Below are 21,187 nucleotides of genomic sequence, written 5' to 3'. Positions count from 1 at the left end.
TTTTCAGGAAGCAAAATTATGAGTTATCAGCCTTTCAAAGTACTATGGACATTAAAATATTTACAAATTTTTAAGGTTAAGGTAAAATCATGGCATTCTATCTCTTTATACAGTGCAACTCCAATGTATTCAGGCTTAAAAAAAAAAAAAAATTGGGCCAGGCACGGTGGCTCACACCTGTAATTCCAGCACTTTGGGAGGCCTACGTGGGTGGATTGCCTGAGGTCAGGAGTTGGAAACCAGCCTGGCCAACATGGTGAAACCCTGTCTCTAATAAAAAATACAAAAAAATTAGCTGAGTGTGGTGGTGGAGGCCTGTAATCCCAGCTACTCAGGAGGCTGACGCAGGAGAATCACTTGAAACCAGGAAGCGGAGGTTGCAATGAGCCGAGATAGCATCACTGTGCTCCAGACTGGGTGACAAGAGTGAGACACATATCAAAAACAAAAACAAAAACATTCAGCTTGTTTCACTGGCTGTATAGGTTCTCAAATAAAATCTTTTTCAGGCTGGGCGTGGTGGCTAACACCTGTATTACAGCACCCTGGGAGGCCAAGGCAGGCAGATCGCTAGAGGTCTGGAGCTTGAGACCAGCCTGGCTATCATGGTAAAACCTCGTCTCTACTAAAAATACAGAAATTAGCTGGACGTGGTGGTGCACGCCTATAATCCCAGCTACTTGGGAGGCAGAGGTAGGAGAATCACTTGAACTCGGAAGGCAGAGGGTACAGTGAGCCAAGATCTCGCCACTGTACTCCAGCCTGGGTGACAGAACAAGACTCTGTCTCTAAAAAAAAAAAAAATCCTTTTTCATAAAAAAAACAGCTACCCCAGTAAAAAAAAAAAAAAAAAAAAAAAAGAATATAAGTGCACATAAGACCAGGAGCAGTGGCTCACGCCTGTAATCCCAGCACTTTGGGAGGCCAAGGCGGGCGAATTACCTGAGGTCAGGAGTTCGAGACCAGCCTGGCTAACATGGTGAAATCCCATCACTACTAAAAATACAAAAAAATTAGCCAGGCGTGGGGACGCACGCCTCTAATCCCAGCTACTCGGGAGGCCGAGGCAGGAGAATCACTTGAACCCAGGAGGCAGAGATTGCAGTGAGCTGAGATCGTGCCACTGCACTCCAGTCTGGGCGACAGAGCGAGACTCCATCTCAAAAAAGAAGAAAAAGAAAAAAAAATAAGTGTACATAAATAAATAAAAAAATTTAAAAAAAAAAAGAGAAAGAGTGATCTATGCACACACTTAGAAAAGATCATCCCTAAAAACACTCCTTCCTGGCCATGCACAATGGCTCATGCCTGTAATCCCACCATGAGTTTGGGAGTTCAAGACCAGCCTGGACAACGGAGATCCTGTCTCTACAAAAATTTTTTTAAAAAACTAGCCAGGCATAGTGGCACATGCCTGTAGTCCCAACTACTCCAGAGGCTGTGGTGGGAGGGTCACTTGAGCCAGGAAAGTCAAGGTTTCAGTGAGCTATATCATGTCACTGCACTCCAGCATGGATAACAAAGCGAGACTCTGTCTCAAAAAAAGAAGAAAAAAAAAACCTTTCTTGGAAGATAGAAACAAGGGGAAAAAAATCCTCAAAGGAAACTTATTTAATTAGAACAAAAGAGCAAATTATCTTATTGCAAGCAGTGTTTATATATTACTTTTCTTAGAAAAAAAATAGACATCTTTCTTGACATATGACATTATCTTCACTGTATACTATAGATTCAAAACCATTTATCCTTATGTATGACACAGGAATGCCACCAAAATGATAAAAAACTGTAAGTAGAAAGAGAACATAAATATAAAATACATATAATTTCCTTTCCTTTCAACATGACAGAAATATGAGCACTAATTTTACAAAGTAAGCATAAAAGCTATCTACTTGATAAACTGAAAATCAAAAATAAACTTTTGAAAGAAAAATTCACACCACAGGAACATTTCCATTTTTTTTTTTTTTTTTTTGGAGACAGAGTCTTGGTCTGTTGCCCAGACTGGAGTACAGTGGTGCGATCTCGGCTCACTGCAAGCTCCACCTCCTGGGTTCACGCCATTCTCCTGCCTCAGCCTCCTGAGTAGCTGGGATTACAGGGACTACCAGGGACTACAGGGATTACCACGCCTGGCTAATTTTTTCTTTTCTTTTTTTTTTTTTGTATTTTCAGTAGAGACCGGGTTTCACCATGTTGGCCAGGCCAGGCTGGTCTTGAACTCCTGACCTCAAGTGATCCGCCTGCATCGGCTTCCCAAAATGCTGGGATTACAGGCATGAGCCACTGGGCCCGGACACATTTTCAATTTATTTCCAGTCAAGTTGCATCACCATGACTCTAAGATATTTTAAGTTGATTTTTAGTCCATTAAATTATACTTATTTCTTTTATTATTTCAAACAAATTTACATACTTTGTAATGATAGGGACTTCTTCAGAACACCTTGGCACACTTTATAACCAAAACTTGTTCTTTAAAAGAATGCTGTAAAGTACTATCGATTTTCATTTAGTACCACCTCCCCATCCTTTCTTTTCCTTTAATTCACTTCTCACTAAGAAGGAAGGCTGTTAATTTACTGTATCTTTCTACTTTTTCAGTTAGCCAGCTTTAGGCACATTCTGTTTCACAATGTAATGACTAAAGGGGAGAATTTATATTACATACTGTACCTTTTATTTTCAGCAGATGAAATTCTTATGTTTGACTGTTCTATAACATCCCCATCATGTTCCATAGGAGGCATATTCCCTCGTCTGTTCCTGTGCATCCTTAAAAACACATTAGCTTATAAAGCATGTTCCACATACAGTGGACCTTCTTATAACACTTTGGTGTTTTTACATTTGATGTTGGCAACATTAAAGGGAACAAAGTGTTATAATGAAGTTTTACTATAAACGCATTCTAAAATTAAATAGAATTTGTATGATCTGCTGGTTAATGAGACATTAAGAGTTTAAATGTAATAATCTTTTCCAAAAAGATTATAATTTTAATGTATTTGCTAAAAATTTTTATTTTTAAAACTACAAATATACTAACACTTTTTTATCATTCAATTTAAAAGTGAATAACTGAACACCTACTGGGTATTCGGATACAGTCCCTGCACTCACAAAGATTATAGTCAAAATTCAAAATGAGAACATTTTTTAAATCAAAATTCATAGAGTCTGTGAATTATTTCATTGTACATATAACCTTCTTTGTTTTTTTTTTTTCAGACAGAGTCTTGCTGTGTCACCAGGCTGGAGTGCAGTGGCACAATCTCGGCTCACTGCAACCTCTACCTCCTGGGTTCAAGTGATTCCCCTGCCTCAGCCTCCCAAGTAGCTGGGACTATAGGCGCACACCACCATACCTGGCTAATTTTTTGTATTTTAGTCACCATGTTGGCCAGGATAGTCTCCATCTCCTAACCTTGTGATCTCCCGCCTTGGCCTCCCAAAGTGCTGGGATTACAGGCATGAGCCACCGCGCCCTGTCATAACCTTTTTAACTTAAAAATACAGCAGCAGTCTTATCAATAAATTAAATCAAATATAACAAACCATGACATTTGCTAACACTGTAAATCACAGGAAAGAGTAAACGTTACTGATAGGTGAATGGAAAACATAAACAGGGAAAATGATTGGCTAACTTTACTTACAAGGTCATAAACAACAAAAAGAAAGATTAGCATGTTTTCTATTTTCTTCTTTAAAAACCTTTTTTGGAAAATAATAATGAAAAAATGTTTTTCAATCAATCTTTTTTCCATTTGGCAAACACTGATTTTATTTTTAGCTTAATTTCTCATACCATAGAAACCAACATGACTTTTTACACCAACACTTATCGGCATCCGCGAAAATCAGCATTTCATAAGCATTTCAAAGTTTCTTTACATGGCTGTTGAGTTACCCAACTATATTGTCTTTCTCAAGAGGACTATTACAAAGAAATATGGTTGTTAAAGTGGTATTCAGTATTTTAGGTGAATTTCATTATCGGAGTAAGAAAAATGGCAATTTTCCGGAAAAAAAAGAAACTTCTCACTCTCCACAGAACCAGCATATAAAATTATTTCTTCACTTGTTTCCATCATACAAGCCACTGTCAATATCATCTGTGGAGAAAACACTATTTGGAGTTTTAATCTTAGTAACTATGACATAGCACAACGCATGAATGGCTTCCATTTTTTAATCGATCACAGATCACATACACACATTCATCACAGACACACATTGTGATGTGTGAATGACATATCAGTTTAGTGTCATTCCCTACTTCTACCACTTAACAAACAGGAAAATACAAACTCAAATTCAAATTTGTAATTAATACTGCCAGGCAACCAGATTTAATTATACTGGATATTTATATATAATGCAGAAAAGCATTAACAGAGCAGGCCTGAGACTGCCTATCCTCAGAAAAGCCTGACTGTACAGCTGACCCTTGGCTGGCACCTGGGAATATAGATTTTGGGAGAGTTACAACCACTGGCAGAACTGATAAGAGCAGCTTACTGTGCTTAAACTGTTTGCACAAACTATAGTTTATGCTAAACATTTGCTTTTCTTCAGGAAGTCTGGAATTTTGGTACATGCCAGGTACAGGGTGCCTATGTAACCATCCCACAATAAAAACCTTGGGCACCGAGTGTCTAATCGCTTTCCTGGTAGACATTTCCTTATATTGTTACAATTCAATGCTGGAGGAATTAAGCATCTCCTGTGTGATACCACTGGGAGAGAACCCTTGGAAGCTTGTGCCTTGTTTCCTTCAAACTTTGTTCCATGTGCCTTTTACCTTTGCTGATTTTGCTTTGTATCATTTTGCTGTAATAAATTATAACTGCAAGTACAACTATACCCAAAGTCCTTATGGATCCTCCTAGCAAATGACCCAAACTAGAGGTTTTCTTGAGAACATGACACAACACAAAAAGTAAATTCACTGGTGTAGTAAAGAGGTATCTATGCCAAAAAAAATTACATATAAAAATAATCTTTATTTATATATATTCTTTAATAATAAAGAAATCTTTATTACAAATTTTTTTTAACAGAGGCCGGGCATGGCAGCTCATGCCTATAGTCCCAGCTACTTGGGAGGCTAAAGTGGGAGGACTGTTTGAGCCTGGAAGGCAGAGGTTGCAGTGAGCCAAGACTGTACCACTGCACTCCAGCCTGAGCAACAGAGTAAGACCCTATCTCAAAAAAAAAAAGAAAAAAATTAAATAGAAATTTAAAGTCACAAATTCTTAAAAGCATAACTTGGGGTCCCAGAATTAAAGGCCACTTAAATATACAAAAGCTTTTTCTAAAATTAACATAGGGCTTGTGGCTTCCTTAATTATTAGTTAAGTTTTCTGAAGATAATATTTAGATTAATAATTCTAGCTTATCTTTATACCACCACTGCACCCAAGGTATCCACACTAAAAAATCTTTTACAGTCTCTTCAGTGTATATAGATAGTAAAGCAAACACCATAAACACAAGAGGTCATTTTCAAAGTTCATCCTAAATTAATTTAAGAAATGATTTTATTTATGTATAAGGTTAAGGTCTCTTAGCTAAAATCTACAGCAAAATCAAAAGATTTCCTAGTGAACAGTAGATATGAAAGATGTTCTAAGGTATACCTTTCATTGAAGAAAAAAAATCATTAACAAGATTATAAAAGTCCACTTTGTCACCAACAATTATAAGATCAAGACTGAAAAATGTTTAAGAGGCTAAAAAGAGCAGAAATAAGCATTTCACTAAAAAGATAATAAAATCTTAGGGATACTATTCAATTTTATGAAACGACACATGATTTGTTTATCTTTTTTAAGTCAAGGAAGAATTACTGTTTACAAATATAGATTTTATAATTTTTTTTAAATTACCAATGTAAGACCTAGAAAAAAGAAACCTTGAAGGGAAATTAAGCTGAAAAGACAAACTACAGTTTGGAAAGTTAGCCACCTTATCCTCTATTAAAATATCCCTACAATTTTTATGGCATTTCTTTCATTTACTAAAGTGCCCTTAATATTTCTAATAAATTCAGCATTTAATCACCCTGAACTAGCTCTGTTAGTTCACTTAAAACAGCTTTTATGGTCTTACAATTTATTGTTGTAACCTTTTCTGAACAAAAAAAGTCCTCTCTGAAGAAAGCAACTGGTAAGAATCAGCAGTGGTTTTACCATGGCTACGTCTCTATTCAATCATCTCAACATTAAAGGAAAACAGACAGATGATAATATCCAAAAGTAATGCACTCAATAAATGTCTAAGAACCATTTGATTCTAATCAAAGTTCAGGGGTTCTGTTTAGGTTCAGTTTGTCCCTGGAACCCCTTTCTGTTTCACTGTGAGAGTCCCAGATTAAGACTATCCTTGTGACCCAGAAGTAATCTATCTAAATAGTCTCCCATTAAATTACTAACCAGGTCCAAGCCTGCTTAGTTTCCAACATCAAACAAGATCAGGCACGTTTCAGGGTGGTATAGCCATAGAAAATCTATCTAAATATTCTATGGCTTTTAATATATAAGTTCACTTACCACACCTTAACATGTTGGGTTTTGTCACAAAGGGACAGAACTCATAACTTTGAAATGCAAATCAGATATGATTGAGGGAATAAAATAATTGCAAAATGGTTTCACCATCCTACTAACTAAAAAAAAAAGATATTTTAAATGAAAAAAATCTTCTTCTCCCTATTTCCTTGAAGACATGAGTCAACAACTCTAGCTGATCAGGTAAAAATCTTAATACCCAAAGAAACCAGGTATAGGGTACAGGCCAAGTTTATCCTAAAAATGAACACATGTTAATCTTTAAAAGAAAAAAAAAGAAGCTAAAGAAAAACTCTGAGATGTTAACTGTGGACAATCATTTTTCTCTTTGTTTTCCATTCTTTCCCAATTTTTATATTTACTTTGGTAGCAGTGTTTTCTATTATAAACCCCATCTACTCTGTACCTGGTTTCTTTCGGTATTAAGAAGTAAAACTTCTTTTACTCATTAACATTAGTTAGAGTAAAAGATAATAAAGTAAAATATTAACTTCTAAAGTTCAAGTTAATAAATAAGACTAGGATTACTATATTTAAATAGAGCCTATAAATTTCAAAGTATCTTAAGACATGCTATTACATTCTACTTTAGAAATCTCCTAAAATATGATAAATTTTACTTAAATTGGTAAATATGCATAAATAAACAACACACATACACACACAGAATGCAACTGTCAATTACAGTATTAACCACCTTGTTAATTAAGAATGCTGTCAGTGATTTCATGATATGAGTTTAGGAAGGTAACATCATTTTCTGAGAAAAGTTTTAGCTTTCCCATATTTAAGTATGGGGAAATATTTCATTAATAATTATGGTATATGAAAAAAAAGTAAACGTTTATAGGGTAGAGAAAAATTGAAACCAAAAAGAAAAAATTATTATAAACCAAAACTACAATTTACCAGATGCTGACTTTTAGGAAAGGAAAAAAAAAAAGAACAAAGAAAACTTAGAAGAATGAAGGAAAATTAACTGTGCACTTCTCATAATACATTATAATTATTTTTTGTCAAGAACTTCTGATCAAGATTGCATAGTATGTTAAGAATAAATGCTTGGAGCAAGAGATGAAACTCAGTTCCACATTTCTTTAGTCTCAAAATTTTCACAAATACAGTCATTTCTCCTATCAACCAGTCTATTTATAAACTACTGAATAACTGGTCTTTTTTTTCTTTTTTTTTTTTTTGCTGGAAATAAGGAATCTATAAATCTGAAATAAAGAAATCCAATTTTAAATTCAATTGTTAAAGAGACACATAAGAAAAAACACTTGGAGATGTCAGAGTTGATATAAAAACAGCATAAAAATTCATAAAATATGATTTATATATTGAAGAAACACTTTAAAGTATTTAACAAGAATTATTCTCACTCAACCTCATGTTTAATCTATTCTTAAATCATATTTGGGAAAGTTTTTATTGAAGGAGTTCATTTTATTTTGGGATACATAAGAAGATACGAGAGCTCTCAAATAGAATGATATTCATTTGTTAGTTCATGTATAAAATTATCACAGGATATAATTATAAAAGTAATAGATTAAAATATAAAAAAAACAAAGAAGCAACCATTATGTTTCCTAAAATTCCAGACTTAAAAGGGTATGCATTACATTCACCCTAAACGTAAACAAACACCATAAAGAGAAAAGAAGTTCTCATGTACAAAGGAAGACATTATCACCAAGAGTCAAAGATTACTTGCAGTTCCCCAATTGAGTTATTTTAGTTTAGTCAGCCTTTAATTACCTTCACATATAAGCATTTTCAAATATAACATTATAGGATTTAGAGAATTTTCTGAAGTATAAACAATTAGATTCAGGTCAGAGAAACTATAATTGCCGTTTCCAAATTCTAATCCTTCATTCAAATTACCTAAATCAAGGTAAATATTAAAAATATTGTGTGAGGACATAACAGCTACAGAATGTAGAAGACAAAGAACTGTAAAAGCTTTGTATTGTAATTAATAGTTAAAATACTGAATGTACAGCACTACCCCGAAAACATTTTCTAAAATACTTAAAAACTAATCTATTTGGACTAGCAAATAAAGCAGGTCCCAAAAGCTGCTCAAAATGTATTAACACTTGTCAAGTAAACAAGTCAACGACAAATATGAGACCCTGAGGTATTCTTATCTCCAAAACAGGTTAAACTATGGCAAGTATCAATTTATGATAAATACAACAATAAAACCTCATTGTAGCAGTTAAGAAATTATAAGTAGTGTCACAAAAACATTCAAAGGAACTGAAAACCATCTGAAAATCTGACTGAAAAAACTTACGACTACAGGAATAAATTGTATTTCATCTATTTTAAGGTATCCTTTTTTCACACATTTTATTTATTTATTTTTATTGTTGTTGTTGAGACAGAGTCTCGCTCTGTCGCCCAGGCTGGAGTTCAGTGGCACAATCTCGGCTCACCACAACCTCTGCCTCCCAGGTTCAAGCGATTCTCCTGCCTCCACCTCCCGAGTAGCTGGGATTATAGGCACGTCCCACCACACCTGGCTAATTTTTGTATTTTTAGTACAGATGAGGTTTCACCATGTTGGTCAGTTTGGTCTCAAACTCCTGACCTCCAGTGATCTGCCTGCCTTGGCCTCCCAAACTGCAGGGATTACAAGCGTGAGCCACAACGCCCGGCCACACTTTTTTTTGGAGACAGTCTCACCTTATCGCCCAGGCTGGAGTGCAGTGGCGTCATCTCCGCTCACTGCAACCTCTGCCTCCCGGGTTTAAGTGATTCTCCTGCCCCAGCCTTCTGAGTAGCTGGGATTACAGGTGCGCACCTCCATACCTGGCTAATTTTTGTATTTTTAGTAGAGACGGAATTTCACCCTGTTGGTCAGGCTGGTCTCAACCTCCTTACCTCGTGATCCGCCCGCCTCAGCCTCCCAAAGTGCTGGGATTACAGGCATGAGCCACCACGCCTGGCCACATTTTAATATTGGAAGTCAGAATAGCCAATGACCTGGTTTTATGTCAAGTTATTGCAGAGTTATTTTTCCCCTCATCCAAGAGCACTATGAATTGAGACAACTCTGAATTCTTGCCTCAAGGTTTCTTTGGACGCTACTGGCAGTATGAATTCGGACTGTGAACTTGAATCAGTACTAATTTACACTTCAAATTCTCAGGGAAGGTTGTTTGTATCTTTACTCTCCACTCACTGCCAAGGTTGGGATGTGGACGTTTCCTCTCTGTCCCTTTCTGTGGGAATGACTACTTCCAACTCACATACTTTTACATAAAGGGTGTAGCCTTTCAGTTTTCCAACTTTACAACAGGGCCCCCACCTTGAGTGTTTTCTTTTTCCCCTCAGTGGGACATAAAATAATGATACAACTTAAAACTGACAGCATCTTAGAATTAATTATGATAAATCAAAACTGCTTCTCCCTAGTATAATGATAAAAAGTAACAACAGCAAATATTAACAATTAATTTGCTATATTAAGCAAATAAAGAAAATAAAAATGAAGTTGTAAATACCTGTCACTTGTATACACTCTCAAAAGTCTTCTATCAAAATCACTTTCATATCTAAACCTCTCATCCATTTCTTCACTTACTTCAGGATCTTGGTCTGGTCTATGATACCGTCTATCAAAAACACGATCCTCATTAAATCTGTGAAATCTTCTATCTGGAATGCCAGCCTTGCTTGCAAACCTTTGATGTTTTAGGTTGGAAATGCCCACTTCTTCATTTGCTTTTTTAATAATTCTTCTATTCCTTAATTCGATTTCATCATCTAGTTGTCGGTATCTGTCCTCCTCTAGTCGTCTTTGGTTCAGAAGTTCTTCATATGCCTCTGAAGGAGTTAAGACATCTTTTCTAGGACCCTCTGAATTTTCACAAGATGTCTGTATTTGTGAAGTTAAATCAGGCTTAACTTGACCAATAGGTTTTTTATTTCTCTGACTCTTGGGCTGTTCAATTAAAAAAGAAAAAAGAAGCAAAACTTGATGAGAAACTATCTCTTATAAGGTAATTAAACCCTCAATTTATACTTAGTCTATCATTTCAGCTCTGATGTTTATTTAATCACATATATATATATATATTTGTTTTTACATGAATGTTCGTATGAGCTTTACTTGTAATAGCAAAAACCAGAAATAACTCAAATGTCCATCAACAGGGGAATGGATAAACAAGCTGATACAGCCATGCAATGGAACATTACTATGCAACAAAACGGAATGAATTATCCATACACTCAACAACACAAATGAACCTCAAAATAATCATACTGAGTGAAAGAAGCCATACCCCCAAAACTAGTATATCCTGTATGATCCATTTATAGTAAATGATCAAATGTAAACTAGTCTAGGGTGATAGAAGTCAGGTGAGGAAGATCTGGAGACAGTGTGGGAATGAGTGGAGGACAGTGAGGACACACAGATTCCAAAGGGTTCCAGAACCACTTTGGGGGATACAGGATACGCTCGTTATCTTGATTGTGGTTTACATATCCTAAAACTCATCAAATTGTACAGTTTATGAAAAGCTTATTACATAAAAATTCTAGGTGGAGGCCAGTGGATTGCTTGAGCCTGGGAGTTCAAGACCAGCCTAGGCAACATTAATCACCCATATATTTTTTTAGAAAAAAAAACTTCAAGAAAATTTTACCTTTCTGTGGCAGGGCCCGGTGGCTCACGCCTGTAATCCCAGCACTTTGGGAGGCCAAGGCAAGCGGATCACAAAGTCAGGAGTTCAAGACCAGCCTGACCAACATGCTAAAACCCCAACTCTACTAAAAATATAAAAATTAGCCAGGCGTGGTGGCAGGCACCTGTAATCCCAGCTACTCCGGAGGCTGAGGCAGGAGAATCGCTTGAAGCCAGGAAGCGGAGGTTGCAGTGAGCTGACGTTGCGCCACTGCATTCCAGCCTGGGTGACAGAGCAAGACTCCGTCTCAAAAAAAAAAAGAAAAGAAAAGAAAGAGAGGATAAACTAAATGCAAATTCCTATCCCAGGAGATATTACTTCAAAATATTTCAAATTAAATTCTCAACACAAAGGATATAGAAAGTGGTAAATGTTTTGGCCCCAGATACATCAATCATCCTTCTTTTTTTTCAGACCAGGTCTCGCTCTGTCACCCAGGCTGGAGTGCAGTGAGGCAATCTTGGCTCACTGCAACCTCTGCCTCCCAGGTTCAAGTGATTCTCCTCAGCCTCCCAAGTAGTTGGGATTACAGGCGCCTGCCACCATGTCCGGCTAATTGATCCTTAAATTTTGAAAAAAACAAACATAGCTAGGAATTGTCAACATAAAAACTCATTTAAATTTTTAAAAATAAATGAAAATCACTTAACAAAACTGATCTCTAAAATTAAATCTCCCCAATTAAATGTTAAAAGTTCTTCAATATGAGATAAAATAACTTCCAAAACTAAATATTTAAATGTCCTGTGTTTGGTTTAATTTGGCTTAATTTTGAAAGTATTTACAAAAAAAAAAAGTAAAATGTCTAAAATAGAAAAAACTTTTCAAGTACAAAATATTCAACCTGTGGTAGTAGTAGTACAGATTTACTTCAAAAGCAAAACCTACCTCAGTACTCTTTTCCACCTGTCTGAACTTTTCACTGGATTCTTCCTTACCCCTGAGAAACTGATTGTATTCTTTGTTACGTTCAAGTTTCAACCTTTCCTTAAAATAAAAATCAAAAGGCAATGTTAAACTTCAACTTCAGGAAAAAAAAATACCTCAATGTTCTATCAGAATGTCAAATCTGAATCATACATATCAGAACTCTTACCCAGAATCAAGCTTTACTAATAATTTCAAGGACAGATGTCACTGAAAGGTATGGGAGAAGTTGGAAGACGTTTGAGGACACCCATACAGCTCCCCAGGTCTTTCTTGTCACATGAAAATATGCATGACTACACGCTTTGGTCCATTAATACATGAGGTCTCTAACAGAAGGGAGTTGCTTCGTTCATGAAACATCTCCATTTTACACTCCAATAGTTAACAGAGCTTAGATGACATTTTCCAAAGAGCCATGCCACATAAATCCATAGATTCCAGGTTTGATTCCCAACAGCAATCCTAGACAAACCAGGTGTATTCTGCCAAAAGCATTCAGAGATAAATCTCTCCCACTAGTAAATATGATGATTGTGTTTGCCAGGAGATCTGTTATTTGCATGTTTCCAAAGAGATATGATGGGGTTACCTTCCTTCTTTCCTTCTCAGGGACACCTCCCTCTCCTAATGCCCAACCCACTCCCCCGAAGCACCTGCTGCTAACCATTTGCTTTCCAAGGTTAAAAAATGATCCTTTATGTTTTAAACTTAAAAAGGCAAAATGATCACAGATTATAAAATATTATAATGAAATGTTCTGTTAAAACATAAATATATAAGATTAAAAAATGTTCTTAAATTTTAATATTCCCGTGTCGCTAAAACAACACAATCTAAAAAAGTACTAAAGAAACTAGGTCAGCTGGGAGTGGTGGCTCACGCCTGTAATGCCAGTACTTTGGGAGGCTGAGGCGGGTGAATCATGAGGTCAGGAGCTCGAGACCAGCCTGGCCTACATTGTGAAACCCCATCTCTACTAAAAACACAAAAAATTAGCAGGGCTTGGCGGCAGGCACCTGTAATCCTGCCTCCAGCTACTCGGGAGGCTGAGGCGGAGAATCGCTTGAACTGGGAAGGTGGAGATTGCAGTGAGCCAAGACCCTGCCACTGCCCTCCAGCCTGGGCAACAGGGTGATACTTCGTCTCAAAAAAAAAAAAGAAAAAAAAAGAAACTAGGTCTGTCTTTTGAAATTTATTAACTGTCTATTTTGTCTTATATACTATTTCATGATCTCTGATATACTCTGGTGAGACCTGAGTCACTACAAGAGGTGTACAGTGCTTTATCACTTTCACCTCTAAGGAATATGGACGTGTATTAATGGAGTGTCAGAATCACACATTCAAAGAACCCTTACCCTCACCCTACATAAAAGCTCACTATAATTTCACATCCACTCATTCCAATAACTGTGTTACATAGCATAAACTTTATAGTCAGAAATCAATGCTGAAAAAACTGAATTCTGAATATTCAGTTAAGTGTAACTGAATACAGCAAAAGAATCAACATATTAAAGAAATACATAGTTACAAATCTTGTGTTCAAGAAAATTTTTTTAAACAGGATAAATATGACTCCACGGATTTTTGAACTAGAAATATATTCAAGTATGGAGAAATGATATGATCTTCCATTTGCATTTAAATCAGCAGTATGTTCTTCTATGATTTTGATGCCTTGGAAAACTGCTACCCACAATAACTACTCCTATCCACCTACCTTAGCAGATAACCTCTCACCAATAGGAAGAGAAACTCCCAAAGTAGATGGATCTGTTTCACTCGTAGATAGAAAATTTTTCTGTATATATACACATTAAAAAAATATATTACCTAATTGCCTTTATAAAATATGTTGCATAAATGTGTCTTTGCATTCTATATTCTAAACTAGTATTATATTATGCAGAGCAAATGAATGAAATGGAATGAAGACAGAAACTACAAATCTACATAGACCATACCAAAAGCATTTGGAAAAAAGAGAATTTTCTTCCAATCAACAACTCCCTGAAAGGGAAAATCAGGCCTTAATTTTCATGTGCAATATATATGTCTATTGATTCAAGATGATTAGAAGCATGAAAAAAATTTCCCAATTTATATTCGTCTTCTAAGCACACACTCTTCATTATCAGTGCTCTACTGTCTTTTTGTTCTCAAGGCAAATTTAAACTTCCTCACAAATATCTTAATGCATGCCACAAGTTTTTTTTCTATTTTTCCTAAAATTATGTGAGTGAATATCTACTGAAATGCCAATAGATATAAACTATGAATGTTGTTTATGTGTTCCTCCAATCTTGTTCATTAAGCATTTAAGTAATGCAGTGTAATAGAGGCAGCATTAGACTAGCAGTCAAAAGATCTAGGATCTACAACTAGCCCAAGCACTTATTAGTTGTGTAACACTGGGGAAGTCACTTAACTTTTCTGACAGACACTTTCTTCTTCTGTAAAATGAGAATAGTACCTGCTCTGCCTACCTACCAAAGCTGGTATAAGGATGAAGGAGGATAAAAAATATAAAATCGCTTTGAAAGCTGTAAAGCAAATACAAAGAACTGGTAAAAAAAAAAAAAAAAAAAAAAATACACATGATCCCCAATTGGTAAAAAAATACATATGATCTCCAACTTTCTGGTACTGTTACTTAGTAGTCAAACACTTTGTAATAATTTACTTCACTTCATTTCAGTTTCCTTGTCTGAAAAACAGAAATAATGCCATCTACACATCACTAGGTTATAAGGATAAAATAACTCAATAATTGTCAACCTGCCTAATTCCATGCCTTTTATTTATTCATTAAACAAGCAATTAGCAACCATCTAATACTATGCAGGTACTATTTTCAGGTGGTAGGGATACAAATATATTTTCCCTATATTCAAGGGATTTACAATTCAGCTGCAGAAACAGACATGTAAGCAAATAACCACAAAACAACGTTTAACTACAATAGCATTGTATTCAAAACATTATGGAAAGACAGTAATTAGCAAAACTAAGTGATTAATAAAGTTTCATTAAATCTGGCCAGGCAGGGTGGCTCATACCTGTAATCATAGCAGGTTGGGAGGTCGAAGCAGGCGGATCACTTGAGCTCAGGAGTTTGGACCAGCCTGGGCAACAAGGCGAAACCCCGTCTCTACTAAAAACACAAAAAATTAGCTGGGCTTGGGGCCGCACGCCTGTAGTCCCAGCTACTTGGGAGGCTGAGGCAGGAGAATCACCTGAACCCAAGAAGCAGAGGTTGCAGCGAGCCAAGATCAGCACCACTGCACTCTAGCCTGGGTGACAGAGTGAGAATCTGTCTCAAAAATAAATAAATAAAGTGTCATTAAATCTGAATTTACAAATGAGTTGTGCTACAAAAGCTAATTTGAAAGTTGGCTGTATAGAACTCTAAACTTACCTGACAAGGAAAAAATAAGACACATGACCAGATCCCTGAGTGATTTTACCTCCTATATACTGAAGTACACTATAAACCTAATTATTTTGTAGAGTTATAAATGCATGGAAAAACCCATTCATAGTTCCAACCAGGAACATAGATTTAACATCCTCACTCCTTCGCTGGGCAATTTCCCATTCCAAACATGGGTCAAGAATGATGTTCGAAATTTTCAAGAAAATGAAAAGAATAAACAATAACAACAACATAGGCAGGGAGTGGTGGCTCATGTCTGTAATCCCAGCACTTTGGGAGGCCAAGGCAGGAGGGACACTTGAGCCCAAGAGTTCGAGACCAGCTTGGGTATTTAAAAAAAAAAACAAAAAAAAACCCACTTTTTCTTTATTACCCTGTCTCTACCAAAAAAACTTTTTTAATTCTTAAAAAAAGAACAACATAGTGAGTTTTTTCAAAAAGCTAAATTTTAATCATTCATTCATTCAATAAATACTAAGTGCCTACCATGTGCCCAAACTTCTGATACATTTGGGACTGAAAAAAACAGATAAAGATTCCTGTCCTCCAAAAGCATACATTCAAGCTGGGGAAAATGAAAAAGAAATAATAAACATAATGAGGAGTAATTATACAGCATGCTAGAAGGTAATAATTACTGTGACAAAAAGGAAATTAAAAGGACAGGCTACGGATAGTGCAGGTTTATCAGGCATGAGGGTGGGAAGAACAGAAATCAAGAATTCTCTTTTGGACATGGTCTACATAAGATATCAGGTAAATTTCAAAGTGAAAATGTGAGTTATGCAGCCAGCTAGAAAAGTCTGAAGTTCAGGATGGAGGTCTGGGCTGGGGATATTAATTAACTGACTTAATTTAAAAACTGTTCCCCTGAGAACATGTCTTTTCTGTGTTTAGATGGTCAAGCATCTTTTATTCTAAAAACAGGAAACCATCTCTGGGCAGGAAGGGCTCAAGAAAAAAAAATTAATTAAAACACGAAAAAAGACGGTAGTTGTTTGTTTTAATAACTCTTCTTGGCAAAATTAAAAGACTTGATTTTTTTTTAACTCAAATATCCATGGAATCCAAGTCTGGAAGCCACAAGAGATATGAGTGGGACCTGGAAACCATACATATTTCAAGGGGTCCAGGAAGCTGCAGCCAGCTCCCTATAGTCTGTGTAGTTTTCTTTTTCTCTTGCTTTCCCTTCCATTCCCACCTTCTCAAATGTGAACAAAAGACTGTCTCTCTAATTTTAAGGAAATACTGCTCCTCTACAAGACTATATTCTTTTTTTTTTTTTTTTTTTTTTTTTTGAGACGGATTCTCACTCTGTCGCCCAGGCTGGAGTGCAGTGGCGCGATCTCGGTTCACCGCAAGCTCTGCCTCCAGGGTTCACGCCATTCTCCTGCCTCAGCCTCCCAAGTAGCTGGGACTACAGGCGCCTGCCACCACGCCTGGCTAATTTTTTTGTATTTTTAGTAGAGACGGGGTTTCAACGTGTTAGCCAGGATGGTCTCGATTTCCTGACCTTGTGATCCGCCCGCCTCTGCCTCCCAAAGTGCTGGGATTACAGGCGTGAGCCACCGCGCCCCCGGCCGACTATATTCTTAATAATCTAAAAAACTGGCCGGGGGCAGTGGCTCATGCCTGTAATCCCAGCACTTTAGGAGGCCGAAGTGGGCAGATCACAAGGTCAGGAGTTTGAGACCAGCCTGGCCAATATGGTGAAACCCCGTCCCTACTAAAAGTACAAAAAAATTAGCCAGGCATGGTGGTGGACGCCTGTAGTTCCAGCTACTTGGGAAGCTGAGGCAGAAGAATCGCTTGAACCCGGGAGGCGGAGATTGCAGTCAGCCAAGATCGTACCACTGCACTCCAGGCTGGGCGACAGAGCAAGACTCTGTCTAAAAAAAAAAAACAACAAAAAACAAACAAAAAAATCTAAAAAAAACTCCTTCACATCCCTTTGAATTTAAAGATTTGTACTTTCATGAAGGCAATTTCTTCTTATGTCCCCCACCACTATCCTTTTTAAAAATCTTACCTAGGGAGTAATGCAAAACCTACAAGAGAAAAATGGTAGATATCTGATACCAGAGGAAAACACGCAATAAGAAGAGGTAGGGAAGGGGAAGATAATAAGGTATAAGCCCAGGGAGTCAGGCTGGAACATGAAAGACATGTGCCATGCTAAGAAATTTGAATTTTTATCCTGGAGGCAGTAAGGGGATACTGACATATTTGAATGAGTTAGGGACTGAATCATTCTGGAAAATAGCTTGGAGGGTGAAGTAAATTAGCACAAGGAAATCAGTTAAGAAGTTGAGCAGCAATTTAAGACAATGAGAGTCTCTACATGCAGAACTAACTGTCCTAAAACACAGTTACCATGCTCTTCACAGGCTATTTAAGAAAGTATGATGCTCATCACTGCCTATTGCATATAACAAGTTAAAAATCCACTGCCTTCTAATTTGATCCTATCCTATATACATCGTTATTTCTTACTACTCTCAAAAAGAATGATACTCTGACCCAGTCAGGCTGGTAAACCTAATATGCCTCATTCATACAAAGCTGAAGTCTACCCTCTAGGTCCTCCTTTACTCTATGCTGTCCATCTGAAAAGCTTTCTCGCTTCGATTCTCTCTCTAGATCATCCAAATCTAGATTGCCTCACAAAATAGAAATTCCCACTATGAGGACTTCCTTGATCATTATATCCTTCTTGTAGTTACCACTCTCTGAATCATATGAATGTTATCTCTACAACTAAATTCTAAGCCTCTTGAAGACAGGATGGATACCTGATATATCTTCATAATAAGTGTTTAAAATATGTTAGTTGAATGTTGAATTTGTGAGATTCCTTTTAAAACCAGTTTTGTAAAACCATAAACTGTTTCTCTTTGTTTTCCAATATAAACGGACAATGCAATCTATAGATTTTGGTGGAAAAACAGAGTAATCCAAGTTCTGACAACATGTAGTTCAAATATCTTGGATATTCTACAACTCTATTAATCTTACTGTGATTAGTGTAATTTGAGAAACAAAAAATTGCGTGCTGAAAACAGACTTAACTGCAGAATATTCAAAAAGAATGCATAAGAAAGCAATAAACACAAATGCAAAGCAGGAATCAAAAGTAATGACTATATTAACGGAAAATTATAATGTGTACGCTGTCATCTGCTAAAAGCAAGAATACAAAATGGTGCCACTCAAACATCTCAAAATCACAAATGAACCCGTTTTCCTAATTGTTTTGAATCTCATAAATGCAAATGATTGCAGCCTACTAGAGCGTAAAAAAAAAAGAAAGAAAAAACTGAAGGAGGACGTATTGCAGACAACCCTACCTTTCTTTTCCCTTGTGTAATGCCCTAAAGTCAAGGGAAACAAACCATTGACAAAGTGTATTAAGTCAAAGTTCATTCTCTCCATGTGTAAATCAGAATAAGTAACAGACATTTGTACATTTGGAACAAACACAAAGCAGTAAAAAACTAAAGAATATTTTGAGATGACAACAAATATCATAATTGTTTAAAATAATTTTACAACCTAAATTTAAAACTTACAATAAACCTTACTTTGGCCATTATATAATTTAACAAAAATACTCAAGAGTTCTGCTAAGTAAAATATGAGATCATAAAACAAAAGCTTTAGTGGCTAAATAATTAAATGTAATTTTATAAGCTTGGCTCATAGGAAAATAATTAGCAACTAGAACTCCATATGTCATTTTAATACATAGTTGGGGGGTGTAGAAGAGTGGGAAACCACGACTGGACTACTTCAAACCATGACAACTTTACAGAAAACATGAAAAACCATAATTAACAATCTCACTTAAAATTAGAATCCACTGCCTTAGTCAAAAGGTCAAAAGTCTGTATTATTCTACGGCACCAGTTCTCAGCAATATTTTTTTTCTCTATCAATGTCATATATGCCACTTAACTTTGACTATAATACTACTTTGCTAGTACCACTGAAAACCTAAAAATTAACACATATGACTAATACCTTATGAAAACAAATTTAGGAGCTGAATTCTGAAACATTAAACCCAACTTATTAATAGAACTCATTACCTGAGTAAGATAACGTCTGTAATCTTGCCGCAATTCTTCTTTTAATTTATGTTTCTTCCGTTCATAGTCTTCTCCAAGTGGTAAACTTAATCCATAATCAATTCCTAGAAAAAAAACAACTTCTCAGTATAATTCATTTTCAAACCAATCTCAAAGTTCTACTTCCTGTAACAAAGCACAGTAAGAAGGAACAGAATTATGCTGATTCCAAGAGTAGGATTAGGGTAAGCTTTTTACTTAAAATGTCTCAATAGATAATACATTCACATAATCAAAAATATTATCAAAAATATCGTTCTCACCCATGAGCCCTAGCCACCCTGTTCTCCTGTCCAGAACAACAAACATTGTTATTTTTTGTCTCCATGCAGAGAATTTTTTAATGCACCTATAAACAGATACTTTTATATTATCATATACATATTTATATGCATGTGTGCATTATATTTACTTTTTCCCCCAGTTAAGACAAGTAGTCCAGCATTGTTTGGCATCTTGCTTTCTCAAGAACAGCAAAATTAAAGAAAAGCTAATTATCTTTACTTCTTCACTTAATTATACACTAATTTCTATAAAAATAAATACCAACAACAATTTTAATGCATCATTTTCAGTCTAGGAAAACTAATAACATTATTTTTTTAGCATACAAGAATATCTTTAATATAACATGTTTCTGAGAAAAAATTATTAGGGCCATGTGTTGCTTAGGATGACATTTCTTTTTTTTTTATTTTCTTTTTATATCAAAGAGCATTCAGATAGGATGAAATTCCTAAAAACTTCTAAAGTTAAACCACTTCTGATTTCATAAAAATGGATATTAATTTTTATTGTAGTAAAATGTATATAATATAAAACCTACCATTTTAATCATTTTAAGCATGCAATTCAGTGGCATTAAGTACATGTACAATGTTGTACAACCATCACCACTATCCATTTCCAGAATTTTTTCATCATCCCAAATAGAAACTCTGTAAATGGATGTTAATTTTTGAAGAAAAACGTCGAATTTGAGTAGTATTTCCTTAACACAAAATTTAAAAATCAAATTACATTTAGGGATGATGACAATGATGACTGTACAACTTGTAAATACACTAAAAACCATTGAATTGTACGCTTTAAATAGGTAAATGTTATGGTGTGTAAATTATATCTCAACAAAGCTATCAAAAATCAAATTATATACTTTTCAAACCTTCAATAATAAAATACTATGTCAAGTAGCATAGACAGTAGATGAGTATTCAGATTTCTGAAGCTTCATCCCTTTTTTAGTCCTACTATACACATAATACTATAGTATTAAAAAATTATCATTTCTAAACAAAATAAAACTTGTCTTTTTTTTTTCTTTAGACAGGGTCTCGCTCTGTTACCTAGGCTTGAGCGCAGTGGCGTGATCATGGCACGTTGCAGCCTCTACCTCCTGGCCTCAAG

At 35.8% G+C, this 21,187-nt stretch overlaps 1 protein-coding gene across 20 annotated transcripts in view; it reads right to left on the bottom strand.

Moving 5' to 3' along the window:
• CSPP1 (centrosome and spindle pole associated protein 1) overlaps nt 1-21,187 on the bottom strand; it is a 136,540-nt gene that overhangs the window by 92,026 nt on the left and 23,327 nt on the right. For 6 of the 20 annotated variants that reach the window (XM_054497553.2, XM_063668836.1, XM_054497557.2 and 3 more), the window contains 3 exons: nt 19,742-19,845; nt 12,173-12,271; nt 10,097-10,536 (listed from right to left, as the gene is read on the bottom strand). In XM_054497553.2, coding sequence (XP_054353528.2) covers nt 10,097-10,536; nt 12,173-12,271; nt 19,742-19,845 — 643 coding nt within the window. Of the gene's footprint in view, nt 1-2,679; nt 2,779-10,096; nt 10,537-12,172; nt 12,272-13,937; nt 14,019-19,741; nt 19,846-21,187 lie in introns of all 20 variants that reach the window. The other 14 variants (XM_054497551.2, XM_054497549.2, XM_054497552.2 and 11 more) reach the window with 3 other exon arrangements.

This window comes from Pongo pygmaeus, chromosome 7 (genome assembly GCF_028885625.2).
Source record: "Pongo pygmaeus isolate AG05252 chromosome 7, NHGRI_mPonPyg2-v2.0_pri, whole genome shotgun sequence".
Classification (NCBI taxonomy): Eukaryota; Metazoa; Chordata; class Mammalia; order Primates; family Hominidae; genus Pongo; species Pongo pygmaeus.
This window is presented reverse-complemented; position numbering and strand designations above follow the sequence as displayed.